At 42.8% G+C, this 25,890-nt stretch overlaps 1 protein-coding gene across 4 annotated transcripts in view; it reads right to left on the reverse strand.

Moving 5' to 3' along the window:
- The window catches only part of LOC147112610 (macoilin-like), a 187,899-nt gene that overhangs the window by 48,081 nt on the left and 113,928 nt on the right, over positions 1-25,890 (reverse strand). For all 4 annotated transcript variants that reach the window (XM_085997035.1, XM_085997036.1, XM_085997033.1 and 1 more), the window contains 2 exons: positions 6,194-6,369; positions 4,063-4,525 (listed from right to left, as the gene is read on the reverse strand). In XM_085997035.1, coding sequence (XP_085853161.1) covers positions 4,063-4,525; positions 6,194-6,369 — 639 coding nt within the window. The remainder of the gene's footprint in view (positions 1-4,062; positions 4,526-6,193; positions 6,370-25,890) is intronic.

The raw sequence follows: 25,890 nt of genomic DNA on the forward strand, positions 1-25,890 counted from the left end.
TCAAACTGTGGGGATTCAGGGAAAGACCTGGGAATGAATAAGAAATTAGCTGAAGGGTAGGAAACAATAAGTACTCCTCAGAGAAGTTATATCAGGGTTGGGGAAGTACTCAGTGGGCTACCTCAGGGCATGGTGCTGGAATTACTATTGGTTTCAATTTACATAAATGACCTGGGTTCATAAACTCAATGTAAAGTGGTCAAATTTTTAAATGATATCAACCTAGGAGGGGCAATGCAATCGGCAGAGGCAGCTCAGAAAGTATAGAATGCGTTGGACAAAATATGCAAGTGGGCAGAACAATGTTGGATGGAAGTTAATGCAGACAAGTGTAAAGTGCCACACATAGAAAGGAAAAATAAACCACATGCATACTCCATGAATATTGCTGAAATTACTACAGGTAAAGTTGAAAGAGACTTAGGAGTCTTAATCAACTGAACACTAAACATGTCTAACCAATGCAGAGAAGCAATCAACAAAACTAATAGGATGTTGAACCATATAGCCAAAAAAGAGTACAAGACACAGGAGGTAATGAGCAAACTGTATTGTGCTCTGGTCAGACTGCACCTTGAATACTACATCCAGTCTGGCCACCAAGAAACAAGAGAGACTTTCAAGGCATTGCAGAGACGAGCCACCATGCTGATCCCTATTGCCAGGTGTTGGAGTGATAAGGATAGACTGGGGCCTTTCAGCCTGAAAAGACATTTTAGAGGTGGTCTTATAGAGGTTTATAAGATTGTTAAGGATGTAGAAAATGTTAACCTGGAATATTACTTTAAATTCAACCATGGATGCAGAACTAGGGGACACAGGTTTAAACTAGTAAAATGTAATTTTAGGACTGATATTGGGAAAGTCTTTACCTGTCCTATTACCATCTCGTCTCGTCTTGAATATCTCTTAATGTCACTTCACCTCTCAGACCTTCCCTTTTGTTCTTTCATCCCCTCCCCCATTTCCCAGCCCCCAAATTGGCCTTTTAATCTGTTTCATTTCCTGCTTTTTTCTTAGTTCTGCAGAAGGGTTTCGACTTGAAACGTTAACTCTGTTTCTCTCTCCATGGATGTTGCCTGGCCTGCTGAGTTTTTCCAGCGTTTTCTGTTGCTATTTGGGAAAGTCTTCTTCACACAAAAAGTGGTCAACAGGTGGAATACATTTCTAGATAGAGTAGTGGAGGCAAAAACCCTATAATCATTTGAGAAGCAATTGGATGCTACAATGGGGGGACTTTACGATCTTTCTGGATGGGTGAATTAAGATGGGCTAAATGGCTTTCCTCATCTATAATCATCCTGCTGGATGTAATCCCATTGTAACTGCCAGGATCGCAGCCCCATGGATTTTCAGGGCCATAGTGTTTATCTTTGTAGGAAACGTTCTAAATGTAAATTGGGCTTCAGAGAAGTCACAAAGGGCATAAAGTACAAGTTGAATATCTCTGATAAGCTGCAAATATATATCAGAAATATTATGATATTGCAGTCCTGGTTAGCTGTGAGCCATTGCTGTAACATGTTGCTAAGCTACAAATAGCTCTGCACAATGTCCTATTCAATTGATGTTATGAAACAGCTCTTTGGGCCACTTTCAACAAATTAGAAGACCGCGTTTACATTAGTCTGTCTTTTATAATTGCATTCTTATTCATAAATAATAATTTGAAAGAAGAGGAAAACAATCACGATGACCTACTTTATATTTTGGGAGTAGCACACTTGCTACTTATAATCTCATTTGAATGCAGTGAGTTGTATTGCATTAACTTTGACAATCAATATCATTAGTCTTCTGAACTAAGACTGGATTTATATTGGATTTGATGCAAACTCAAAACTAATCCAAGGTGGCTTCCTGGAGGGTGTCTCAACCTTACTGCTTTAGTGTGATTGGTCATCTCCTAAGTAATACTGTTACTTTTAGGTTGATGCACACCCATTTGTTCAGACAAATCCCTGTTGTCTCCCTTTTGTCCACTTTGCAGTACCTTATGGCTTTGTATGGATTCCAGGAGTCATTACTTGCCTCAGCGAGTGACAGCTTCAGGTATTAATGACTCTGTAAATTACTTTAGTTTAGTGCTAATTTCAGTAAATGTGTCTTGATCTGCACAACAATAGAAAGTCTCGGCTCTGTGTAAGTTTAAAAGTAAGAACTCAATTCTGATGAAATTTTTATTTGTGATAGATGAACTGCAGAACAAGTTGAAACTAAATAATACTTCAGTTGTCCCAATACCATGTAAATGGTTATTAAAGCTGGTTTGTTTACATTATCAGCATTGATATGGCAATCTTGTGAGAGCCATAACACTTGACTGAAAAAGCTTCATTGAAAAATCTTCCCTACTCAGGAGGGTTGACAACATGGGAGTCTCCAGAATGGATAATCAATCTCCCGAGCGCTGCTGCTGACAACCCAGGAGAAAAGTACTTTTGCGTTCTGGTTTCCGCCTGTGCACCTTCGATAGACCAAACTATCAATTCTGGAAGAACTCAGCTGACGGGCATGTATATAGTGCAAAGCACAAAAGCAAATCCTTTTCTTAATTGCGAGTGGCTTTTTTTGTGACTGAAAATTATGAATGAGCAAATACATAATTGGTTAACTACTCAACATAGTTACAATGTGTAACATCTTTTTTAAATCAAGATTTTCAGTGGGAGTTTTGCATTGCAGCAAATGTCTGCACATCTTGTATTGCTGTTGTGCAGAGCTTTTTTCCTACAGTGCACCTTGACTCAGTTTGTGTATATTAACATCAATGCACGGTTCAACCTGAACAGCTTTATATGTCTGTTAACCCACCTTATTTTGTGGTGACGAGGTCATGTTGCTGTTTGATGAGATGAACTGTCAGTTTTATTTTGGTGCAGGTGTCACCTTCACCTTTACTCTGGAAATAAGTCTGTGATGTTATCTAAATAGTTCAGATTTAGCTCCCAGTAGAATGCAGGTCTGTTTCTTGCCAGAATGAGAGAGAGTGCAATTTCTGCAGAATTTACCAAGTTACATATGGTTCTACTCCAGTAACAAAGTCAGCAGTATAAACATTTTTTTTAAACCTCAGGGGGGAAAAATTGGTTGCTTAGCGCCTCCCGTTAGTGCCCCAAGAGGACGCTAAAGGGGCGCAAAGCAACTAGCGCCCGGATGCAGCAATATTTGCGCTGCTCGCGAAATTGACCAGACATTTTGCGGCGGCGCTAAACACTACCACCACAATCTCCTGCGCCCGCAGATCGTGACGTCAGTCAAGCGTGCAACGCCCCGGTAGCGTCCCGGACCGGATATTGAGTGGCGCCCCCTGCCTTACCGCCTGCCGCTAGCAACGACAGGTTGAGGGGAGCGTTTTGCAGTTGGGAAGGGACTGGGGGAGCGCTATTTAAAGGCGACCGCTTCCTGCCTTTTTTTGTCAGCGACATTTTTGCACCACGCATTCTGAGAGAGAGAGACTTCTGGAGAGATTCAACGCTGTGTGAAGGTTGCTTTACTATGCAAATCATGGGTTGTAGGACCCCGTTGCAAAATTAAGGTACAAATGGGCTTCTTCTCATTGAAACAAATAAAATCTTTCAGTAATTCTTTGACCTAGACAGCGTCACCTCTTGATCCAGTAAGAAAAACAGGAGTTCTTGTTTTATTCGTTTTTAGAGGTTACAGCGCCACCTCAGGAGGAAGTAACAACAACAGGCATTGCCACTACTGCGTAACCTATTGATTTCAATGATCTCAGGGCTTGACAGCATTAAATGTTCATGTGGATTTTTTTTTACATATCACAGAATTTCAGTATTTCAGTTAAGGATTAAATTCAGGAATTTTTTTAACGAGTAAATTTTCAAAAGTTGTTATATATTGAAAACATTTGTGATAATGTTGTTAATCTTGTTAATGACACATGTTGACAGATTGATTTGATTCACAATGACTGAATTAGACTCTTGACCAAATGTTTTGTCAGTTACCTTTTTTAGCCAAGTTCACCTCACTGACATTTAACTATCCACATTTCTGCATTTAATGCTTAGGACCCTAGCCAAAATAAGGACATCTTACCGTAGCACAGCCTCTGGTTTGCTGTTCTGATGATTCAAAGAGCCATTCTCAAAGATCCCTTTGCGTGTGCTTGTGTTCTTGCTTGAGCACTTTTGCTTCTTCTCATTCTTGGCAAAGATCACATTGCCATTTGATGTACCATGTGCCTTTGGTGATATGTGCTTGCAGACTTTTGAGGATTCAGCACATAAATCATCATGGGGTAGATTTTCTGTACTTCCAAATGACTCGTACTCCGTAGTCTTGTTGAAGTGGTTTTCCACACATTCTGTTTCACTCATTCTAGAGTCAGTTGCTTGTAAACAGTTACTGGCTGTAAGAGCTTGCTTTGGGACTTCCTTCTCTTTCTCTTTGCCTTTTTCTTTAAATTCTAGTTCTGGGAAGGCTAAAGTGTATTTCTTCCCGATTGCAATGACTCTAGTTGGATGCTGGTATTGAGAGCACAGCGGAAGCCCTTTAAATGCTAAAGCAAACAAAAAAACATTTTGTAGCATGAGGGGAATGCTGGAACTATACATCAGGCCTGTCAGCATCTGTAAGGATAAAAGGCAGATTCATGTTTTGCATATCCGCCCTTCAAAAGAAGGTGTTTTGAGGAAGGTGTCACCTCTTGGTCCAGTAAGAAGAACAGGTGTTCCATATCTAAAATGGTTACCTGTCTTTTTTCCTTACAGGTGCTGGTGGTTTAGAGTGTCAAATTGTAAGAATAAACTGGTCTATACTGGGCCTCTGAGTAAAAAAATAAAATTCCAATTCGGAACAATTTAGATATGAAGATGATTGTCCCTTAACATAAAGTGACATGCACTGCAGTTCTTGCTTGAAACATTTTTATCTGTGTTAAATTGCTTTTATTCCAGTGGGAAGGACGAGGAGTTTTCTGCTTGGAGGGTCTGCAGGTCTCTGATAGTTGGTTGCTCAGATATGGCGGAAGGATGTGTTACTTCATGGTAGATGTATATTCAGCTGATCCCTGATAGGATTATGGGGAAAGGTGCATACATCCTTCTGCTATGTGTGTACCATTTATTCTAATATAGAGAATCAGTGAGCTCTTACCAGATGTGGAAACTGCATGACTAGAGCAGATTAAATATGTGAAAGGACAAAGCATATGCAGGTTCAAAATGGGTATATTTTTTCCCCATGAATGATATCACCTTTGCAAGGGTCAGTGTGTTATTTCATTTCCTGTATCTTGAATCTCAGTGCATACAGGCTATGGAAGAATGCACATCGGCTCTCCAATGCAGTGTTAAAATTTTGGACCAGATTTGGAGAAAGTTGATATCACTTTCCTCTCCTGATTGGGAGTTTCACCCACCAAGAATGGAATATTCAGAATCTCGGTGTAGAATCTTGTGTACAATTTCCTACCCAAATCGGTCAGAAAATCATGCACAACATGCACCAGAATTTCTAATTTGCGCTCTCAGTGGGTGGTGCACCCTATTGGGAGCACAAAATCGGAAAATTACCCCTCATATTGCATGGTTCTCAAATAGTTGGATGTGCCCATTGGTGATCTGTCCAGGGGGTGCAGTGAAGGGTGAGAAAGAAAGAACAATATTCTAAACTTACTGTCAATCGGTGGTTCAAGCAGGTAAAAACCCGTCAATATGTCAGTCAAACCCGCAAAAGACTCAAGTCTGTGTTTGCCAATTCCCAATCCACCACTTTCTCCCACTGGACCCCCACACTGCCAACAACTGTCCTACTGCATCTTGTTGCCCAGCTCTTCTGACATTCTGTCCTCTCCTACCTGACTCTCTTGACTTGTTGCCCCACCATTCCACAGGTGGGATTGGGGAGGCGGAGGCGGGGTGGGGGCAGAGGGGAAGGTTGTTCAAGGGCTGACAAGCAAAGGAACAAACAGAAAACTCCAGCCAATATCTATAGCTGGTGGGTTATAAGAATTTTTGGTGGGACATGGGCTGCAAGCGTTGAAGAGGCTCTAGCATGTTGCATTTAGCTGTTAAATAAATATATCCTATGGTGCCTCAACATGTATCCTCCATTTGTTTCAGAACAGGGGGAAAAAAGCATAGCTTTGTGTGAACAAATGTATGGTGGTGATTAAGCTCGTATCAACAAAAAACAGCAGCGAGAAACGGAAATCTGTTCCCAATACCTTCTTCCAAACTGCGGTCCTGTCTTGTTTGTAGTTGTTCTGAGGGCAAGGCCTGCCGAAGAAGCTGCATGAAGAACTCATTCTGTTTTTGAACTTCTTTTTGTTTCCTTAATTTAATTTTGTAGCAAATGTAACTTTTAATTTCAAAACCTAAAGACACCACTGGATATCCGATGCTAAAAAAAAAAACGAAAATGAATGTCACTTAATGAAAGAAAAAAGAAAGAACTTATATAACACGTTTGACAAAAAAAAAGTCCCAACCATTTCAGGGCCAAAGAATTATGTTTGGAAGTGTAGCCACTGCTGTAATGTAGGAAAACTAACAGCCAATTTGCACACAGCAAGGTTCCACAAACAGCAATGAGATAAATGGCCAGATATTCATTTTTTTCATAGTGAAGGATGAATGTTGGGCCTTAGCACCTATAATAATAAAATCTGAAGAGGTATTGTTTTGATATATCAGAAACCTTACAGATTTTCTTTCTAAACACTTTGGGGGAGAAATTCGGGAGCGCCCCATTTGAGGCGCTAACTTTTGAAAGCTGGAAAAATTAGCGCCAGGTGCTAATGATTCCCAGCTTTCTCTAAATTCGGTGTTAGCGCTCCAGGAAGGAAGTGGAGCACTAAATCACTTCCTTCCTGGAGCGCTAAAGGACGCAGGCAGGGCCGTGCAGCGCTGCCGAGATCCGAGGCTCCTTCCCTCCCTTAAAGGGGAGGGCCATCACTGCAGGCTCTGCATTGGGATCAGTTAGCTGGTCCCCAATGATTTGGCTCGATCAACCCCATGCACTCCAGCAGAGTGCCGGGCTGATTGACCGAGGCCAAAGAAAAATGGAAAAAATTGAAATAATGCATGGCAACAATTTTTATACTTACCATGCCAACATTCCCTTTAACTTGCACCCCCGAAGCACCCGGCCTCCCGAACAACACCTCCTGCAGCTGTCGGTGTTGTCGCCCGGCGATGCAGCAGGGAGCAGAAACAAAGTTCGGTTCCCGGGCGCTACCGGGGCAATGCGCAGGACAATGACGTTACGATCTTTGGGCGCAGGAGATCGTGGCGCAATGTGTTACCGCTGCCGCAAACCTCTCGGCCAATTTAGCAGAAGTTGTTCATTTCGCTGCGCCAGGTCGGTAAGCCATTAGCGCCCCGTTATCGTCCCCCGGAAGCGATAACAGGCGGCGCTAAGGAGGCCAATTTCTAGGCCTACATTTTCTAAGAAATATAGGTAACTATACAATAAAAGTATATTGTACTAGTCGACCTCCTATAGCATTGCACACAAAGGATTCAAAACCAAGAGTAGTTTTTAAGTGAAGCAGGGTTAGGAGAGGGATAATTTCAGGGTGTTCAGTCTGCATTTTAAAATCATTCATTCTGTCCCTATTTATTTTACATAATATACTTTGACAAAACTTACAGCAATTTAGGAATCAGAGAAGTAAAGTTTGTTGCAGCACAGGAGTTTCCCTGGAGTAGACGGAGGAGCTAAGAGACACAAAACATCACTGGCAGCCTGACAAGATTCCTTTACAAGTGTCAACATAGGAATATATAAGGTGGAAAGTTGGCAGAGCATAGAAGTATGATTTTAAAATATATTATATTGATATGTATATAGCAACAATAGATATGACACAAGGAAAAGCTAGTACCAGCCAGGCACTGCTGTGTACTCAACTGGTGCCAGAACTTCCCAGCTTAGATGCTTCCAATTGAAAGCACTGAATTCCATGCTACTGAATGGAGATGGATGTGGGTCACACCTATAATAGTCATCATTATAGTGGTACGGGGTGTAAATGGTAGGGAAAATAAATAACTAAAATGAGGATAAGAGGTTGATAACCCCTTTACATAAAAATTGCAGATGGCAAACTATTTGATGCTGAAAGTGCTTCCAGACCAGCCAGATGTTAATGATAAGGAGTGAAAATAATTTATTTTGGTTTTAAAATGTGGCCTATTGTGATATATATTTCACTCTTAAAAAGAAATAGAGTTTCATGGGGAAAGATTTCCACCGGTCCCTATGTGTTAACAGTGACACAAACATAGTGGGAACACTTCATATATTCATTATTTCTAGAAGTCATCAGCGGTCAAAAAAAAACACATTTATGATTTCACTTGGAGCAGCAATCAGAGTAAATCTTTCAGCCATCATGCAAATGAGCTGACCTCACTGGATAATGCAAGGTCAGTTCATTTACATAAATTTATGGCACGCAGGACATGTCAGGAGTTTTTTTTTGTCTATCCCATAGGATTGCACGGTGTGAGAGTGTGGGGGGTGGGGGAATGGCAATAATGGTGTGCAGAAGTTACACTGTCCCAGGATAGGTCAGGTTCAATGCACCAGCTTACCGATCCCTTTTTTCATACATTTGCGTGTATGTTAATGCTGACAGAAAATAGCTATTTTCTAGCCATGATATTCACCATGTTGAAGAACAAAACAACATTTTTAAATGAAGATAAGCATCCTCTAAAGCTGACTCTCAGAAATTACCTCAAGTGCCTGTTGCTTCAAAACCACTGCTTTATGAGTAATAATCTTGCGCATACATGAAGAGGTTCTTAAGTACACCGTCCCTCCAAAATACAGAGCATTGGTACAAGTGGCCTTCAGAACAACAAGTATGCTATGCCTCTCCTCTCAGTTATGAATCACTTCCTACCCTTAGTATTTCTCCCAATCTTCAGCAGCAACATACGTATGTTGATAAGTAGATGCTTCTGTCACATCAGTCTGATCCAAGATATTTTTCAACATATGTGAATAGATGAAACTGCTCGGAAATATGGGAATCTCATGTAGTAGCATAAGTAGCATGCATTTGTGGTTGAGGCAAGATTAGAGCCAATTACTGTGGAGTGTGACGAATATACACATGATAGGCAGATTGAAGTATTAGGTACCACAGGGACACGAGTAATGTGAACCAAAGCGAAGCAGGCAATAAAAGATAGCAAAATGTTGCAATATCATCTTTAATTGGCTCACTTCATGCCTCATTTAACCCACTGGGTAGCTTCCATTAATTCTGCCTGCAGCATGATAATGTTACCTTAGCAATGGTGCTAAAACAGATCTATTTTTCAAAGCAGACATTAAGTTTAATTTAGCTCAAATTATATATGCATTTAAATACGTTTAATTGACAAAGCTAACATTAAGCAGGAAGTATAGTGTAAAGATAAGTAGCAGAAATTGCCATTAATTACCCTGCTAGAGTCTCAGGTAATTAATTTAGTTTTGGGCCAATTCACTTTTTAAATAATCCCAATTATAAGACTCATCTGTGGAGCTTCATTTCAATTTATCTGTTAAATAGTAAAGCTGGTATGGTAAAGATGTCTTCAATTTTTGTAAGTGCCTGCTTCTATTGATATTTTGGGCCTGCGGAGTACTGAATGAATTTCAACTCTTTTTTGCCCTTTCCCACCCCATGGTGCTCTTGAGTTCCGCCATCGCATTCAGGCCTCAAATACCTGAAAAAGAATGCTGCACCTTAGTCTCAACTTGGCAGGATGAGAAAAATGTAGGAAATGTTCTTGTGCTCTGAAGCTGCTCCATTTCTTTTTGTACAGTGGGTGGAGCAGACATAGCAATACATGGAGGGGAGTGACTTAAAACTGGGGGTAGAAATGAATTGAGGCAAAGAAAGAGGAACTTGCTCACTGCTGATACAAAAGCAAAATACTGCGGATGCTGGAAATCTGAAATAAAAACAAAAAATGCTGGTAATACTCAACAGGTCAGGCAGCATCTGTGGGGAGAGAAACAGAGTTAATGTTTCAAGTCGATGGCCTTTCATCAGAGTTCTAGCGAAAGGTCAGCGACCTGAAACATTAACTCTGTTTTTCTCTCTACAAATGCTGCCTGATCTGCTCTGAGTATTTCCACCATTTTCTGTTTTATATGCTCACCACTGAAATGCATTGAATGGTATTAAATTGCTGTAATTGCTCAGTAAATATGAACTAAACTCAGTGTGGAAAGTCCAACAAGACAGGGAGAACTGCTGGTTCTAGTAATTGGAAATGAACCAGAACAGAAAAGAGAAGTTAGTGTAGGGGACATCTAGGTAATAGCAATCACAACATAATAAGGTTTCAGATAAAAGGACATAAGTAAGACAAAGACCAAAGTAATAAATTGGGCAAAAGCTAATTTTAAGGGGACCTGTGTGGAGCGAGGCAGCGGCGGTGATTTAAGAGGCAACGGAGCAGGTAGGTTTACCAATCTCCGAGGGAGAGAGAAGTAAAAAGTAATCGAAGTGTGACGTCACCAGAAAGCAGGTAAGTGATTGGTTGCTGAGTATTTCTCTCTTCTTTTTTCCAAACTTAAATGTTGTGGTTTATAGTTTATAGGGTGTCTGTGGAGTTGCGGGGACTGCTGGTAAACCAGGGCCCTTAGGTATATCATTTAATTGTAGTGTAATTTGTGGGATTGATTTGATTTAATTTATTGAATTAATTAAAGGGTAAGTCATGGCAGGAGAGCTCGGCCCTGTGGCGTGCTCTTCCTGTGCTATGTGGGAAATCAGGGACACTTCCTGTGTCCCTGACGACCATGTGTGCGGGAAGTGTATCCAGCTGCAGCTACTGACAGACCGCATTGCGGCGCTGGAGCTGCGAGTGGATGCATACTGGAGCATTCGCGATGCTGAGGACGTCATGGATAACACGTTTAGGGAGTTGGTCACACCGTAGGTAAAGGCTGCACAGGCAGGAAGAGAATGGGTGACCACCAGGCAGAGTAGTAGATGCAGGCAGGTAGTGCAGGGGTCCCCTGTGGCTATCCCCCTCTCAAACAGATATACCGCTTTGGATATTGGTGAGGGAGATGGCTTATCAGAGGAAGGCAGCAGAAGCCAACTTCCTGGCACCGTGGGTGGTTCTGCTGCACAGGACGGGAGGAAAAAGAGCGGGAGAGCTATAGTAATAGGGGATTCTATTGTAAGGAAATAGATAGGCGTTTCTGCAGCTGCAAACAAGACTCCAGGATGGTATGTTGCCTCCCTGGTGCAAAGGTCAAGGATATCTCAACGGCTGCAGAACATTTTGGAAGGGGAGGGTGAACAGACAGTTGTTGTGGTGCATATAGGTACCAACGATATAGGTAAAAAATGGGATGAGATTCTAAAAGCTGAATATAGGGTGTTAGGAGGTAAATTAAAAAATAGGACCTCAGGATTGCTACCAGTGCCACGTGCTAGTCAGAGTAGAAATAGAAGGCTATTTCAGATGAATACGTGGCTAGAGAAATGGTGCAAGAGGGAGGGATTCAAATTCCTGGGACATTGGAACAGGTTCTGGGGGAGGTGGGACCAGTACAAAATGGACAGTTTGCACCTGGGCAGGACCGGAACCGATGTCCTAGGGGGAGTGTTTGCTAATGCTCTGGGGGAGGGTTTAAACTAAAATGGCAGGGGGTTGGGAACCTGAGCAGGGAGACAGAGGAAAGGGAAACAAGGATAGAAGCAAAAGAAAGGAAGGAGAAAAACAAAGGTGGCAGTCAGAGAAATCAAGGGTTTAAATCAAACATGGCCACAGCAAATAATAATTCTAAAAGGTGCAAGAGTGCAAATAAAAAAGCCTGAAGGCCTTGTGTCTTAATGCGAGGAGCATCCATAATAAGGTGGATGAATTAGCTGCACAAATAGAGGTACACGGATATGATATGATTGGGATTACGGAAACATGGCTCCAGGGTGACCAAGGCTGGGAACTCAACATCCAGGGGTATTCAATATTCAGGAAAGATAGGCAAGAAAGAAAAGGAGGTGGGGTAGCATTGCTGGTTAAAGAGGAGATTAACACAATTGAAAGGAAGGATATTAGCTCTGATAATGTGGAATCTGTATGGGTATGGGTAGAACTGAGAAATACCAAGGGGCAGAAAACGTTAGTGGGAGTGGTATACAGACCTGCAAATAGTAATGCGGAGGTTGGGGATTGCGTTAAACGGGAAATTAGAGACGCGTGCAATAAGGGCACAGCAGTTATCATGGGTGACTTTAATCTACATATAGATTGGGCTAACCAAATTAGTAACAATACTGTGGAGGAGGAATTCCTGGAATGTATACGAGATGGTTTCCTGGACCAATATGTCGAGGAACCAACTAGAGATCAGGCCATCTTAGACTGGGTATTATGTAATGAGAAAGGATTAATTAGCAATCTTGTTGTGCGAGGCCCCTTGGGTCGGAGCGATCATAATATGATAGAATTCTTCATTAAGATGGAGAGTGAAGTAGTTGACTCAGAGACTAGGGTCCTGAATTTAAATAGAGGAAACTACGATGGTATGAGGCGCGAGTTGGGTAGGATTGATTGGGGAATGTTACTCAAAGGGTTGATGGTGGATAGGCAATGGCAAACATTCAAAGGTCACATGGATGAACTACAGAATTTGTTCATCCCAGTTTGGCATAAAAATAAAACAAAAAAGGTGACTCAACCATGGCTAACAAGGGAAATTAGGGATAGCATAAGATCCAATAAGAAGACATATAAATTGGCCAAAAAAAGCAGTAAACCTGAGGATTGGGAGCAGTTTAGGATTCAGCAAAGGAGGACAAAGAGATTAATTAAGAGGGGGAAAATAGAGTATGGGAGTAAGTTTTCAGGGAACATAAAAACTGACTGTAAAAGCTTCTATAGATATGTGAAGAGAAAAAGATTGGTGAAGTCAAGTGTAGGTCCCTTGCAGTCAGAATCAGGGGAATTTATAATGGGGAACAAAGAAATGGCAGACCAATTAAATACATACTTTGGTTCTGTCTTCACAAAGGAGGACACAAATAACCTCCCAGAGATGTCGGGGAACATAGGGTCTAATGAGAGGGAGGAACTGAAAGAAATCAGTATTTGTAGGGAAATGGTGTTAGGGAAATTGACAGGATTGAAGGCTGATAAATCCCCAGGGCCTGATAATCTACATCCTAGGGTACTTAAGGAAGTAGCCCTAGAAATAGTCGATGCATTGCTGGTCATCTTCCAAAATTCGATAGACTCTGGAACAGTTCCCATGGATTGGAGGGTAGCTAATGTTACCCCACTATTCAAAAAAGGTGGTAGAGAGAAAACAGGGAATTATAGACCGGTAAGCCTGACATCGGTCGTGGGGGAAATGCTAGAGTCCATTATAAAAGATGTAATAGCAGAGCACTTGGAAAACAGTGACAGGATCAGACAAAGTCAACATGGATTTACAAAAGGTAAATCGTGCTTGACTAATCTACTGGAATTTTTTGAGGATGTAACTGGTAGAATAGATAAGGGAGAACCAGTGGATGTGGTGTATTTGGACTTTCAGGAGGCTTTCGATAAGGTCCCGCATAAGTGATTAGCATGTAAAGTTAAGGCACATGGGATTGGGGGCAAGGTATTGACTTGGATAAAGAACTGGTTGGCAGACAGGAAGCAAAGAGTTGGAATAAACGGCGCTTTTTCCGAGTGGCAGGCAGTGACTAGTGGGGTACCACAGGGATCGGTCCTAGGACCCCAGCTATTCACAATATATATAAATGATCTAGGCGAGGGAACTAAATGGAATACCTCCAAGTTTGCAGATGACACAAAGCTGGGTGGGCGTGTGTGCAGAAAGGAGGATGCCGAGAAACTCCAGTATGATTTGGACAGGTTGGGTGATTGGGCAGAAGCATGGCAGATGCAGTATAATGTGGCAAAAACAGGAAGGCAGATTATTATCTGAACGGCAATAGATTGGGAGAAGGGGAATTGTAACAAGACCTGGGTGTCCTTGTGCACCAGTCGCTGAAGGTAAGCATGCAGGTGCAGCAGGCGGCTAAGAAGGCAAATGGTATGTTGGCCTTCGTAGCGAGAGGGTTCGAGTACAAGAACAAGGATGTCTTGCTGCAGTTGTACAGGGCCTTGGTGAGACCACACCTTGAGTATTGTGTGCAGTTTTGGTCGCCTTATCTGAGGAAGGGTGTTCTTGCCATGGAGGGAGTGCAGCGAAGATTCACCAGACTGATACCTGGGATGGCAGGAATGACGCATGAGGAGAGATTGGGTCGATTGGGTTTATACTCGCTGGAGTTTAGAAGAATGAGAGTGGATCTCATTGAAACATAAAATTGTAACAGGAGTGGACAGACTGGATACAGGAAGGATGTTCCCGATGGCCGGGGAGTCCAGAACCAGGGGTCAGAGTCTAAGGATAAGTGGTAAGCTATTTAGGACAGAGATGAGGAGGAATTTCTTCACCCAGAGAGTGGTGAACCTGTGGAATTCTCTGCCACAGAGGGCGGTGGAGGCCAGTTCATTAAATATATTCAAGAAAGAGTTGGATATATTTCTTGAGGCTAAAGGGATCAAGGGATATGGGGAGAAGGCAGGGACAGGGTACTGAATTTGGATGATCAGCCATGATCTCATTGAATGGCGGAGCAGGCTCGAGGGGCTGAATGGCCTACTCCTGCTCCTGTCTTCTATGTTTCTATGTCTATGAGAAAGGAACTGGGGAAAATAAACTGGAAAAATCTACTGACAAGCATAGAAATAGAATAGTAGTGGGAAACATTTAAAACAGTGATCAATAGAGTCCAGGAGAAATATATCCCACTAAAAAGCAAGGACAAACTAGTCAGTAATGACACACCATAGATGAATAAAGAAATAAGGGTAGAATTGAAACTAAAGAAAAAGACATACACTAAGTACATAGACAACAAAGGAGAGGATGACAAAACGGAATACGAAAAGGTTCGGAAAGAACTCAAAAGAACTATTAGCAAGGCAAAGAGAAACTACAAAATTAAATTATCGAGGAATATGAAAAGAAACAGTAAAGTATTCTACAGACACATAAATAACAGAAGAAAAATCAGGATAGGGATAGGACCACTAAGGGATACACATGATAAACTCACAGGTAATGCCAGTAAAATGGCAGAAATATTAAATAATTACATTGCCTCGGTATTTACCTGAGAAACTAACATGGTGGGCATGACAATAAAAGAAGAGATCAAAAAGGGTAGAAAGGGGGGAGAGAATTGATAAACTAATCAAATTTAGAGAGGATAAAACCCCTGGTCCGGATGGATTGCATCCACGCATATTAAAAGAAGTTAGGGAAGAGATAGCAGAGGCTTCATTACATATATATAAAAATTCGTTAGGAAAGGAAATTGTGCCAGAGGACTGGTGGACAGCGAATGTGATTCCTATATATAAAAAGGGAGATAGAATAGCTAGGGAACTATAGACCAATTAGCTTAATGTTGATGGTAGGAAAGATAATGGAATCCTTAATCAAAGAAGTAATAGAAAAACATCTAAAAATGGAAAATATAATAAAGAGTAGTCAGCACAGATTCCAAATGGGAAGGTCATGCTTGACCAATCTTATTGAATTCTTTGAAGAAGTCATAGAAAAGGTAGATATAATATATTTGGATTTCAAAGAAGCCTTCGATAAGGTACTGCATAGTAGACACATGACTAAGATCAGAACATGTGAAGTCAGGGAACAAGTAGCAAAATAATAGCGAGCTGGCTACAAAACAGAAAACAGAGAGTAGGGGTTAAAGGTAGTTACTCAGATTGGCAAAAGGTGGGAAGTGATGTTCCACAAGGATCGGTGCTGGCACCACTGTTGTTCATTATTTACATAAATGATTTGGACTCGGGAATCTTAAGTACAATTTCACAATTTGCCGAAGACACCAAATTGGGGTTATAGTTAAAAAAGCGGACTACGACAAAATACAGGAAGACCTTAATAAACCTGCAGAATAGGCATGTAATTGGCAAATGAATTTCAATACAGATAAGTGCGAGGTATTACATTTTGGTAGGAAGAATAAGGAGGCCAGATACTTCTTGGAAAATATGGGGGCGATTTTCCCACTGGAGGTGAAATGGAGGCGAGTTTCAAACCAACCCAAACTGAAACCAAGTGGTACTGTTCCCCTCAAATGGACGGAGGAAGCCTCCTCAGCAAACCAAGGCAGCCTGGCTGCAAATTGCTGAGGAGGTAAGCTCCAGGTCTTTGTATGGTCGCACCTGGGTTCAGTGCAGGAAAAAGTTCAATGATCTGCTACGCTCAGCAAAAGTAGACTGCCGCAGGATGAACGAGTCATGGCAACTGCCAGGGAACTTGGCGCAAACATGCATAATGTTCTTCCTGTGGTTACACACCAGCTGGACGTTAAGGGAGTGGAAGCCCTTGCAGTTGACAAATGCAGCTGGGTTGTGATGGGGTGCCCTGATGGTCACATGTGTGCAGTCTACGACGCCCTGCACCCTTGGCAAGCCTGCCATATTTGCAAAGCCAACCACACGCACAGTTACACTTACTTCATCTGTGGAGAAGTGGATGTAATTGTGCGACTTTGCAAAGAGGGCATCGGTAACCTGCATGATGCAAGTGTGTGTGGCCGACTGGGAGATGCCGCTGATGTCTGCTGCTGATCCCTGGAAGGATCCTAAAGCAAAAATGTTGAATGCGGTGGTGACTTTGACAGCCACTGGTAAGGAGTGTCCTCCCACTCCTCTGGGCTCCAGGTGTTGGTGCAGCATTGTGCAGATGTCAGCGACTACCTCTCGCGAAAGTCTCAGCCTCCTTTGGCACTGCTGCTCAGTCATGTTGAGGAAGCACATCCTCTGCCTGTAAACCCTGTGTTGGGGGTATCTCCTGTGGTGCGGTGCAGCCTTGCGCTGATGCCCTCTGCCCTGTGCAGCATCAGGTGACTGAGGAGAAGGTTGGCGCTCCTGTTGTTGCTGCTGCTGTTGTGCCTGGTTCTGCTGCTGCCACGGCTACTCTTCCTCCGATTCTGAGGACCAGGATGAGAGGGTATAAATGATTCCCATTACGCTGGTATATATCTCAGTTGAGGAATAGGTGTTATAAGCGCTCAGTCAATGTGGGAAGAGGGTTTTCCAAGGAGGTCACAGTTGTATGAAATAGCTGTTAGATTCAAAGATGGATTTTAATTCTTAGAACAGAGACTGACAACATGCAGCCAGGAACAGATAGCAGAAATGCCAGCAAGGTCGAATAACAAGCATCAAAAGCAAAGAGAAGTGATAAGGGAATTGTAAAATGCAAAACACAGGGTGGTGGGATAATGGACTATAGTAATCTGGGATGTAATGTTTAAGTTATCCACCAGATGGAGTCAAATATTAAGGGATCACATTCACCAGTATTTAAGGTAATGGGTCATGTATTCAATGTCCTGGTACACCAGTTAGTACGGTAATGTGGCATTGTATTATGGGTAGGACTCAGAGGTTCATCCTCCATCTTGGCTCGTGCAGTAAGAATTGTGTGCTTGCTCCAGCTTGTAAGAGCTATGTCTCTCTGCTACACCATGTAATTAAACAGTTGGGTTTTGTTCCTAATATCTCACTTCTCTCAGTTTCTGACCTTACCACTCGGATATCACATATTGGCGACGAGGATCAACAGATCACATCTTGATGGAAAAAAAGAGAGCACTGAATAACGGATCATGGCTGCTACGGTAGGAAAGATCTCTGCTTTTGATGTTCAGACGCAGACCTGGGATGAATACTGCGAGGTGTTGATGCATTTCTTTGAAGCAAATGATATAAATGATGTTGGAAAAAGGAGAGCTATTTTGCTCACTTCCGTGGGAAGTCAGACGTATAGTTTAATGAGAAACTTATGCAGTCCTGAAAAGCCTGGAGACAGATCATTTGCTAACTTAGTGGCCTTGCTAAAGGACCATTTCAATCCCAGACCGAGTGAGATTGTACAGCGTTTCAAATTTAATTCACAGAACAGAAAACCGGGAGAGACTGTATTGGATTATGTAGCAGTGTTGAGGAAATTGGCTCACGATTGCAATTACGGCAACAACCTGAAAGACATGCTGAGAGATAGGCTTGTTTGCGGGATAATGGATGTTCGAATGCAGCGGAGGTTATTGTCTGAGACTGGGCTTACGTATGAAAAAGCGCTGGAACTTGCTCAAGCCATAGAGACAGCGAACCGAGATGTAAAAGAAATACAAGGTTCCGACTGGGCTACTACAAAGCAAGTTGCAGGTCAGGTTGTTGTGCACAAGTTAAATATGCATCAGAAACCACAACGTGAGCATGTAAAGGCATGTTATAGATGCAATGGCGATCACCTGGCGAGGGAATGCAGGTTCCTGGAGGAAAAGTGCCACAAGTGTGGGAAAAAAGGACACATAAAACGTGCATGCAGGGCAAAAGCAACCGTGGAGGAATACAAACCAAAAGGGGGAGGAAAGCAAAACCTAGGAAGAGAAGTGAAAAAACAGGAAGCACATCACATCAGCGGAGAAGCTGAGAAAGAAGACAACATGTTCATAATGCATAGTATGGTAGAGAACATTCCAAAAGTGGATCCTATCACTTTGCAACTGACAATAAATGACTTTAAGGTCAACTTTGAAGTGGATACAGGATGCGGCGTAACCATAATGAACAGGGAGGAGTACTCAAAATTGTGGAACCGTGCAAAAGTTCCAGAGTTAAAGTCTTGCTCTATGCAGCTTAAAACATATACCGGTGAATGAGTGGCGACATTGGGTACAGCTACTGTAACTGTGCAACACAGGGACACCGTGGAATAGCTACCTGTAGTTGTAGTATCGGGTTCCGGACCAAACCTGTTAGGTCGGGGCTGGATACAAGAACTTAAATTAGATTGGGGAGCAATAAATCAAATAGAGGGAGGCAAACAATTGTCTTTGCAAGAAGTGTTGATTGAACATGAGAACGTGTTCAAGGAAGAACTTGGCACATTTAATGGCCCCCCAGCTAAGATTTATGTAGACAAGGAGGCACTGCCAAGGTTTTTTAAACAACGACCTGTGCCGTATGCCATGAAACCGAAGGTAGAGGTTGAGCTTGACCGTCTTTTGAGAGGGAACATACTGGAACCCGTGAAATGTTCAGAATGGGCAGCTCCCATTGTACATGTTTTAAAACCGGACAATTCGGTAAGACTCTGTGGAGATTATAAATTGACAGTAAATAGGGTGTCTAAACTAGAACAGTATCCTATTCCCAAAACAGAGGATCTCTTTGCGAACCTGGCTGGAGGGAAGAAATTCACGAAGCTGGATATGAGTCATGCATACTTGCAGATTACACCAGATGAGGAATCCAAGAAGTATGTAACCATAAATACACACAAGGGTTTGTTTACCAATAACCGCTTACCATTCGGTGTCTCATCTAGTCCAGCTATTTTCCAGACGTCTATCGAGGGTGCACTGCAAGGGATCCCACATGTTTCAATCTATCTGGATGACATTCTGGTGACGGGAAGAACCGACCAGGAGCATCTGAGCACTCTGAGAAAGGTACTACAAAGATTGGATAAGGCTGGGTTACGGCTCAAGAGGAGTAAGTGCACTTTCCTGGGGAATGAGGCCGTGTTCTGTGACACAGAGTGGACACCACCGGGCTCCATCCAATCAAGGAGAAGGTACAAGCACTGCAGGAGGCCCCAGCTCCTACCAATGTGACTGAGTTAAAAGCTTACCTGGGACTGCTAAACTATTATAACAGATTTTTACCAAACTTGGCAACAGTGTTAGCACCTCTTCACAAACTTCTGCACAAGGAGACACAGTGACAGTGGGAAGAGGAACAGAGGGTTTCATTTGAACAGTCCAAGAAACTGATGCTGTCCTCGGATGTGCTGGTTCACTACAATGCAGAGAAAGACATCATTCTCTCTTGTGATGCTTCACCTTATGGGGTGGGGCGGTTCTTTCACACAGCTTGGAAGATGGAACAGAAAGACCAATAGGGTTTATGTCTCGAACTCAGACACCAGCGGAAAAAAACTATTCCCAGTTAGATAGAGGGGTTAGCAGTAATGTTTGGGTTACAGAGGTTTCACAAGTACATATATGGCAGGAAATTCACCATATGCACCGATCATAAACCTCTTCTATCTCTTTTTAATTAAATGAAAGCAGTACCACAGATGGTGTCACCCCGGATCCAGAGGTGGGCAGTGACGTTGAGGGCATATGAGTATGTCATCGTTTACAAGGCGGGCAAGTACCATGGGAACGCAGATGCCTTGCGCCATCTTCCACTGCCAGGTACACCTATCCGTGCAGCTCCAGAGGACAGAGTTTTGATGTTGGAGGACACGGACACGGTAATTGTGACCGCAGAACAAGTAAGGACATGGACCGGTAAAGATCCAGTACTGTCTAGAGTCCGAGAATATGTGATGAGGGGTTGGCCACAGCATCTGGAAGGGACTAATTTCACACCTTACAGTTTCAGGAAGACAGAGCTGAGTGTGCAGGATGGTTGCGTGTTGTGGGGAGCATGAGTGATTATTCCATAGCCAGCACCACAGTCTATCCTAGGGCAACTACATCAGTGTCATCCTGGAGTTTCGCGTATGAAAGCCTTGGCAAGGAGTTACTTGTGGTGGCCAAAGCTAGATGAGGAGATAGAAAATCTAGTCAAGACATGCAGCACTTGTCAAGTGCACAGGAAGGCACCAGCAGCGGTTCCTCTCCACCCCTGGGAGTGGCCGGATAAACCATGGAGAAGATTACATGTAGATTATGCGGGTCCATTCATGGGAAAGATGTTTCTCATAATCATTGATGCCCATTCCAAATGGATGGATGTTTATCCTGTAAATTCTGCTTCATCTACTGTTACTATAGACTGCCTGCGTCGGAGTTTTAGTAATCAAGGGCTGCCGGAGATCGTAGTAAGTGACAATGCCACGTGTTTTGTGAGTACAGAAACAAAAGAGTTCATGAGAAACAATGGCATATTGCACGTGACCTCAGCTCCATATCATCCGTCTTCAAATGGACTTGCGGAGAGAGCCGTACAAACATTTAAGGAGATGATGAAAAAAAGTGCGGAAGGGAGTTTGGCAGCCAAGGTGTCACGAGTTCTGTTCATCTACAGAATAACACCTCAATCTACCACAGGACTCTCTCCTGCTGAGCTGTTGTTAGGACGTCGACTACACTCCACTCTTGACCTGGTTCACCCAGACCTAAAAAGGAAGGTGGAAAACCGACAAATCAAACAAAAGGAGAACCATGACAGAAGGACAAAGAGCCGCAGTTTTGGAGAAGGAGATGCGGTCCTTACCAAGAATTTCAGTTATGGTCCAAAATGGATTCCTGGCGTCATAGACTCAATGACCGGTCCAGTATCATAAATGGTCATGATGGGAACTGGTCAGGTAGTACGCAGACATGTAGATCAGATACTGACCAGACAAGGGGAAATCGAAATGGTGGTTCCAGAGGAGATGTCGGAGGACAAGTTGGCCCCCAGTTATCCAAATGCATCGGTGGTACCACCACCACGAACAGAGCCAGTTCCACCTGGACCCCTTTGTCAAGAGGAAACCATCGTAGCAGAGTCAGATACTCTGAGTACTGCTCAGGAGCAGCAGGTGGCTCTACCACAACCAAGCAGGGACTTGACTGTAAGACATTCACCAAGGTCTCACAAGCCGCCAGAGAGATTGATAACGACCTGCTAGATTCGTTCAGCATGGACTATCGTTAAAGGAGTTTCCTTATGGGACTTTTTAAGAATGTTGTTAAGAAAGTAATGTTCAACTTAAGAGGGGAGGGATATAGTAATCTGGGATGTAATGTTTAAGTTATCCACCAGATGGAGCCAAATATTAAGGGTTCACATTCACCAGTATTTAAGGTAATGGGTCATGTATTCAATGTCCTGGTACACCAGTTAGTACGGTAATGTGGCATTGCATTATGGGTAGGACTCAGAGGTTCATCCTCCATCTTGGCTCGTGCAGTTAGAATTGTGTGCTTGCTCCAGCTTGTAAGAGCTATGTCTCTCTGCTACACCGTGTAATTAAACAGTTGGGTTTTGTTCCTAATATCTCGCTTCTCTCAGTTTCTGACCTTACCACTCGGATATCACATAGACAAAAATGGTGCCGAAAAGTCATAAAATGTCCTTAAAGAAACATAACAAAACATTCCTCAGAAAGATAAGAGGGAGGCCCAGTCAGTCATGCAGAAAGGGACAGCGAGGGATGCCTTCCCGCTTCACAATTGGGCAATAGGATGGGGAATCAAATGATTGACACCAGGTGGTTACCAGCCCACCGAAATAACTATAAATATAGACGACCGAGAGAGGAAATCAGGCAGTTAGGGGCGAAGGCTTCCCCAAGGTGGCTACGGCCTGAAGGGTTGGGATTTGAACCAGTTGAATGTTGCAGTCAAGTGACACAGCATGACAACCTAGTTTTGGTTGAAACTAGTTGAAGCCACAAATGGAACAGATGGTCAGAAACTGAACTACAAAAGTGATTAAGCATGTGGGGATATGGGAAGCTGCAATAACAAGGTTAAAATTTGCAGAACAATCGGGTTACAAAGTAACAACTGTCACGCGGATGTATGTAAGGTATATTTGATTAACCTTTGAGCCATGTCCAATCACGAGTCACTGACTCAGATCGGCCGAAGCCATGATGAAGCAAGAATGGACCCTGCGGTCCAGATAACTGGACAAACTTAGATAAAAGACAGAACTGAAAGAAGGGGCTTAGCTAACGATGTAAAGTTATAATTAGGTTGTTTTCGAAGGAATATAATTGGGGGGGTGGGGGCAGCTGTTGCCACAGAGCCAGATTGGCCAAGGAATAAGTAATGTAATAACGGCTATCGGTGTGCTCCAGTCTTGTACTGTATATAAGCTTGTGAATTTTGTTGATCGGAGAGAAGGTGCTCGCACAGACCGTGGGGTCTGAGATGCTTCTCCCAGAGCTCTGTTTTCAATAAACTGCACCTTTTACTTTACCACAGATTAGATGTGAATTTATTTTCACCCAACAAACTGGCGCTGCGAGCAGGGTACTTCGGAGCTGGAAGACCGCCTGCACCAGTGAGCGGGGCGAGTAGTCAGTGTAATGATCAGTAACATGTCAACCTAGAATGGTACACTAGGTGGAGCTGTATATATATAAGAGTGGGCTACCCATGATGCACTAGGTTACCCACAAGGCAATAGTCAAGATGGATGCTGTACAAGTCCACATGGCTGAATAAAGTGACTAGCTCAAGCTAGCTGTTCATAATAAGAATGTCGATTTATTTATGAACATAACATGGTACCAGGATTGGTAAAATCTGCTGAATATTGTGAAATGCGACATGGAGACTTTGAAGCCACCAGAGGGTTTGAAACTCACGGGGAATGTCGACTGCAATTGGCGGACTTTCAAACAACAATTCGAACTCTACATTGCTGCCATCGGGTTCGGCACGAAGCCAGACGCAAGGAAAATAGCGTTGCTGCTCACGGTTGCAGGCCCACAGGCGATAGAGGTATTTAATACGTTTGTATTTGATCAAGAGGAGGACAGAGAAAAGATGGAAGATGTGCTAAAGAAATTTGATACACATTGTTCTCCCAAAAAGAACGAAACCTATGAGAGGTACGTGTTCCATTCACAGACACAGCAGCAAAATGAGACTTTTGATAGCTTTATGACCGATCTGAAACTGAAAGCACAGACATGTAATTTCTCTGAACTGAAATCATCCATGATTCGTGACCAGATTGTGTTTGGTATTCATGATTAAAAAAGTCAGGGAACGTCTGTTGAGAGAAACCGAACTAACATTGGAGAATGCTGTGAAAATATGCCAAGCCAGTGAGCTAGCTCAAAAGCACGCGAAGACTTTCAGTGAAATTAATAATAATGCGATTGTAGTAAGTAACTGTGCTGCTGTCGGTGCTGTGTCCTACAAGGGGAAGAAACATGGGCAGAACAGAAATGAAAAGCAATCGGAGGAAGGAATTTTTAATTGTAAACACTGTGGTTACAAACACCAGTCATGAAAATGCCCAGCGTTTGGGAAAATGTGCACAAAATGTAATGGAAAGAATCACTTTACCAAACAATGCTTTTCAAAAGTAAAAACAAAGAAAGGGCAAAAAATCAATGTGATTGAGGACACTGATTTAAGTGAGACATTTTCTGTAGGAATGGTGTCATGTGACAATATAGAAAAGGATACAGAAAATGTGCAGCCCTCAGGAATGGACAATGCTGAACATAAAGCTAATGCAGTAAAAGAGGACAAATGGATGATGCCACTGCAGGTAAATGGAGCATTAGTTACATTGAAACTAGACACTGGGGCAAAAGCAAACTTAATCAGTATGAGTGACATTAAAAATATAAAAGAAAAGCCCAAAATACAGAAAAAGTCAGTACTACTGAAGGACTATAATGGACAGAAAATAGATAGCTTAGGTGTATGCAGACTTAAAGTGACAGTCAAAGACAAAGTGTATCATCTCATGTTTTCTGTTGTGGCTGAAGGACTTGATTCACTACTAGGTGACAAAGCTTGTGAGGACTTAGAACTGGTCAAGAGAGTCTACCGTATAAACTGTGACATAAGCAGACCAGATGAATCAGTGGATTCTGTAGTGAGTAATTTCCAGGATGTGTTCAAAGGATTTGGAGTTCTACCATTCACTTACAAGATCCAGCTAAAGGAGGATGCTCAGCCAGTGGTACATGCTCCACGGAGAGTTCCAGCACCCCTGCGCGACCGGCTCAAGAAAGAACTGGACAGGATGACCACACTAGGAGTCATCAGGAAAGTTGAAGAGCCAGCAGACTGGGTTAACTCCATGGTATGTGTAAAGAAAAAGAACAATGATCTAAGAGTATGCATGGATCCAAAGGACTTAAATGCAAACATAAAACGTGAACACTACCAGATTCCCAAGCGAGAAGAAATCACCAGTGAAATGTCAGGTGCCAGATACTTCACAAAGCTCGATGCCTCACAAGGATTTTGGCAACTAAAACTGGATGAAGAGAGCACCAAATACTGTACCTTCAACACACCATTTGGCAGGTATTGTTTCCTCAGAATGCCTTTCGGGATAATATCTGCATCTGAAATCTTTCATAGAGCGATGGAACACATAATTGAAGGTCTGGAAGGAGTTCAGGTCTATGTTGATGACATCATCATCTGGGGCTCCACACTGAAAGAACACAATGAGAGACTGACTAAAGTGCTACAGAGCATACGCCGGAATGGACTGAAGCTCAACAAAGCCAAGTGTCAGTTTGGCATCCAGGAAGTCACTTTCCTAGGAGATAATCTATCTGGTAAAGGAATAGAGCCAGATATGGAAAAAGTAAACGCCATACTCAACATGCCCCGACCCACTGACAAAAAAGGGGTGCTATGCATCATGGGGATGATAAACTTCATTGGAAAGTTCATTCCTAACTTGTCAGCCAAGACAGCCTGTCTGCGAGACCTGCTACATAAAACAAATGAGTTCGCATGGACAGAAAGACATGAACAAGAGTGGATGAACCTCAAAACAGTGCTGACAACCACACCTGTACTCACCTTCTTTGACCCAACAAAGAGAATCAAAGTGTCAACGGATGCATCAAAAGATGGCCGAGGCACGGTCTTGCTACAAGCAGAGGGTGAAGATTGGAAGCCTGTTCCCTATGCCTCCAGGTCTATGACTGATTCTGAGTGTCGATACGCCCAGATTGAAAAGGAATGTCTAGGCTTGGTAGTTGGACTAGAAAAGTTCCATGGCTACATATATGGACTTCCCACCTTCACAGTTGAGACAGACCACTGCCCACTGGTTGCCATCATAAAAAAAAACCTGA

Source organism: Somniosus microcephalus, chromosome 9 (genome assembly GCF_052327205.1).
Source record: "Somniosus microcephalus isolate GS21.2 chromosome 9, FLI_Smic_1.0, whole genome shotgun sequence".
NCBI lineage: Eukaryota > Metazoa > Chordata > Chondrichthyes > Squaliformes > Somniosidae > Somniosus > Somniosus microcephalus.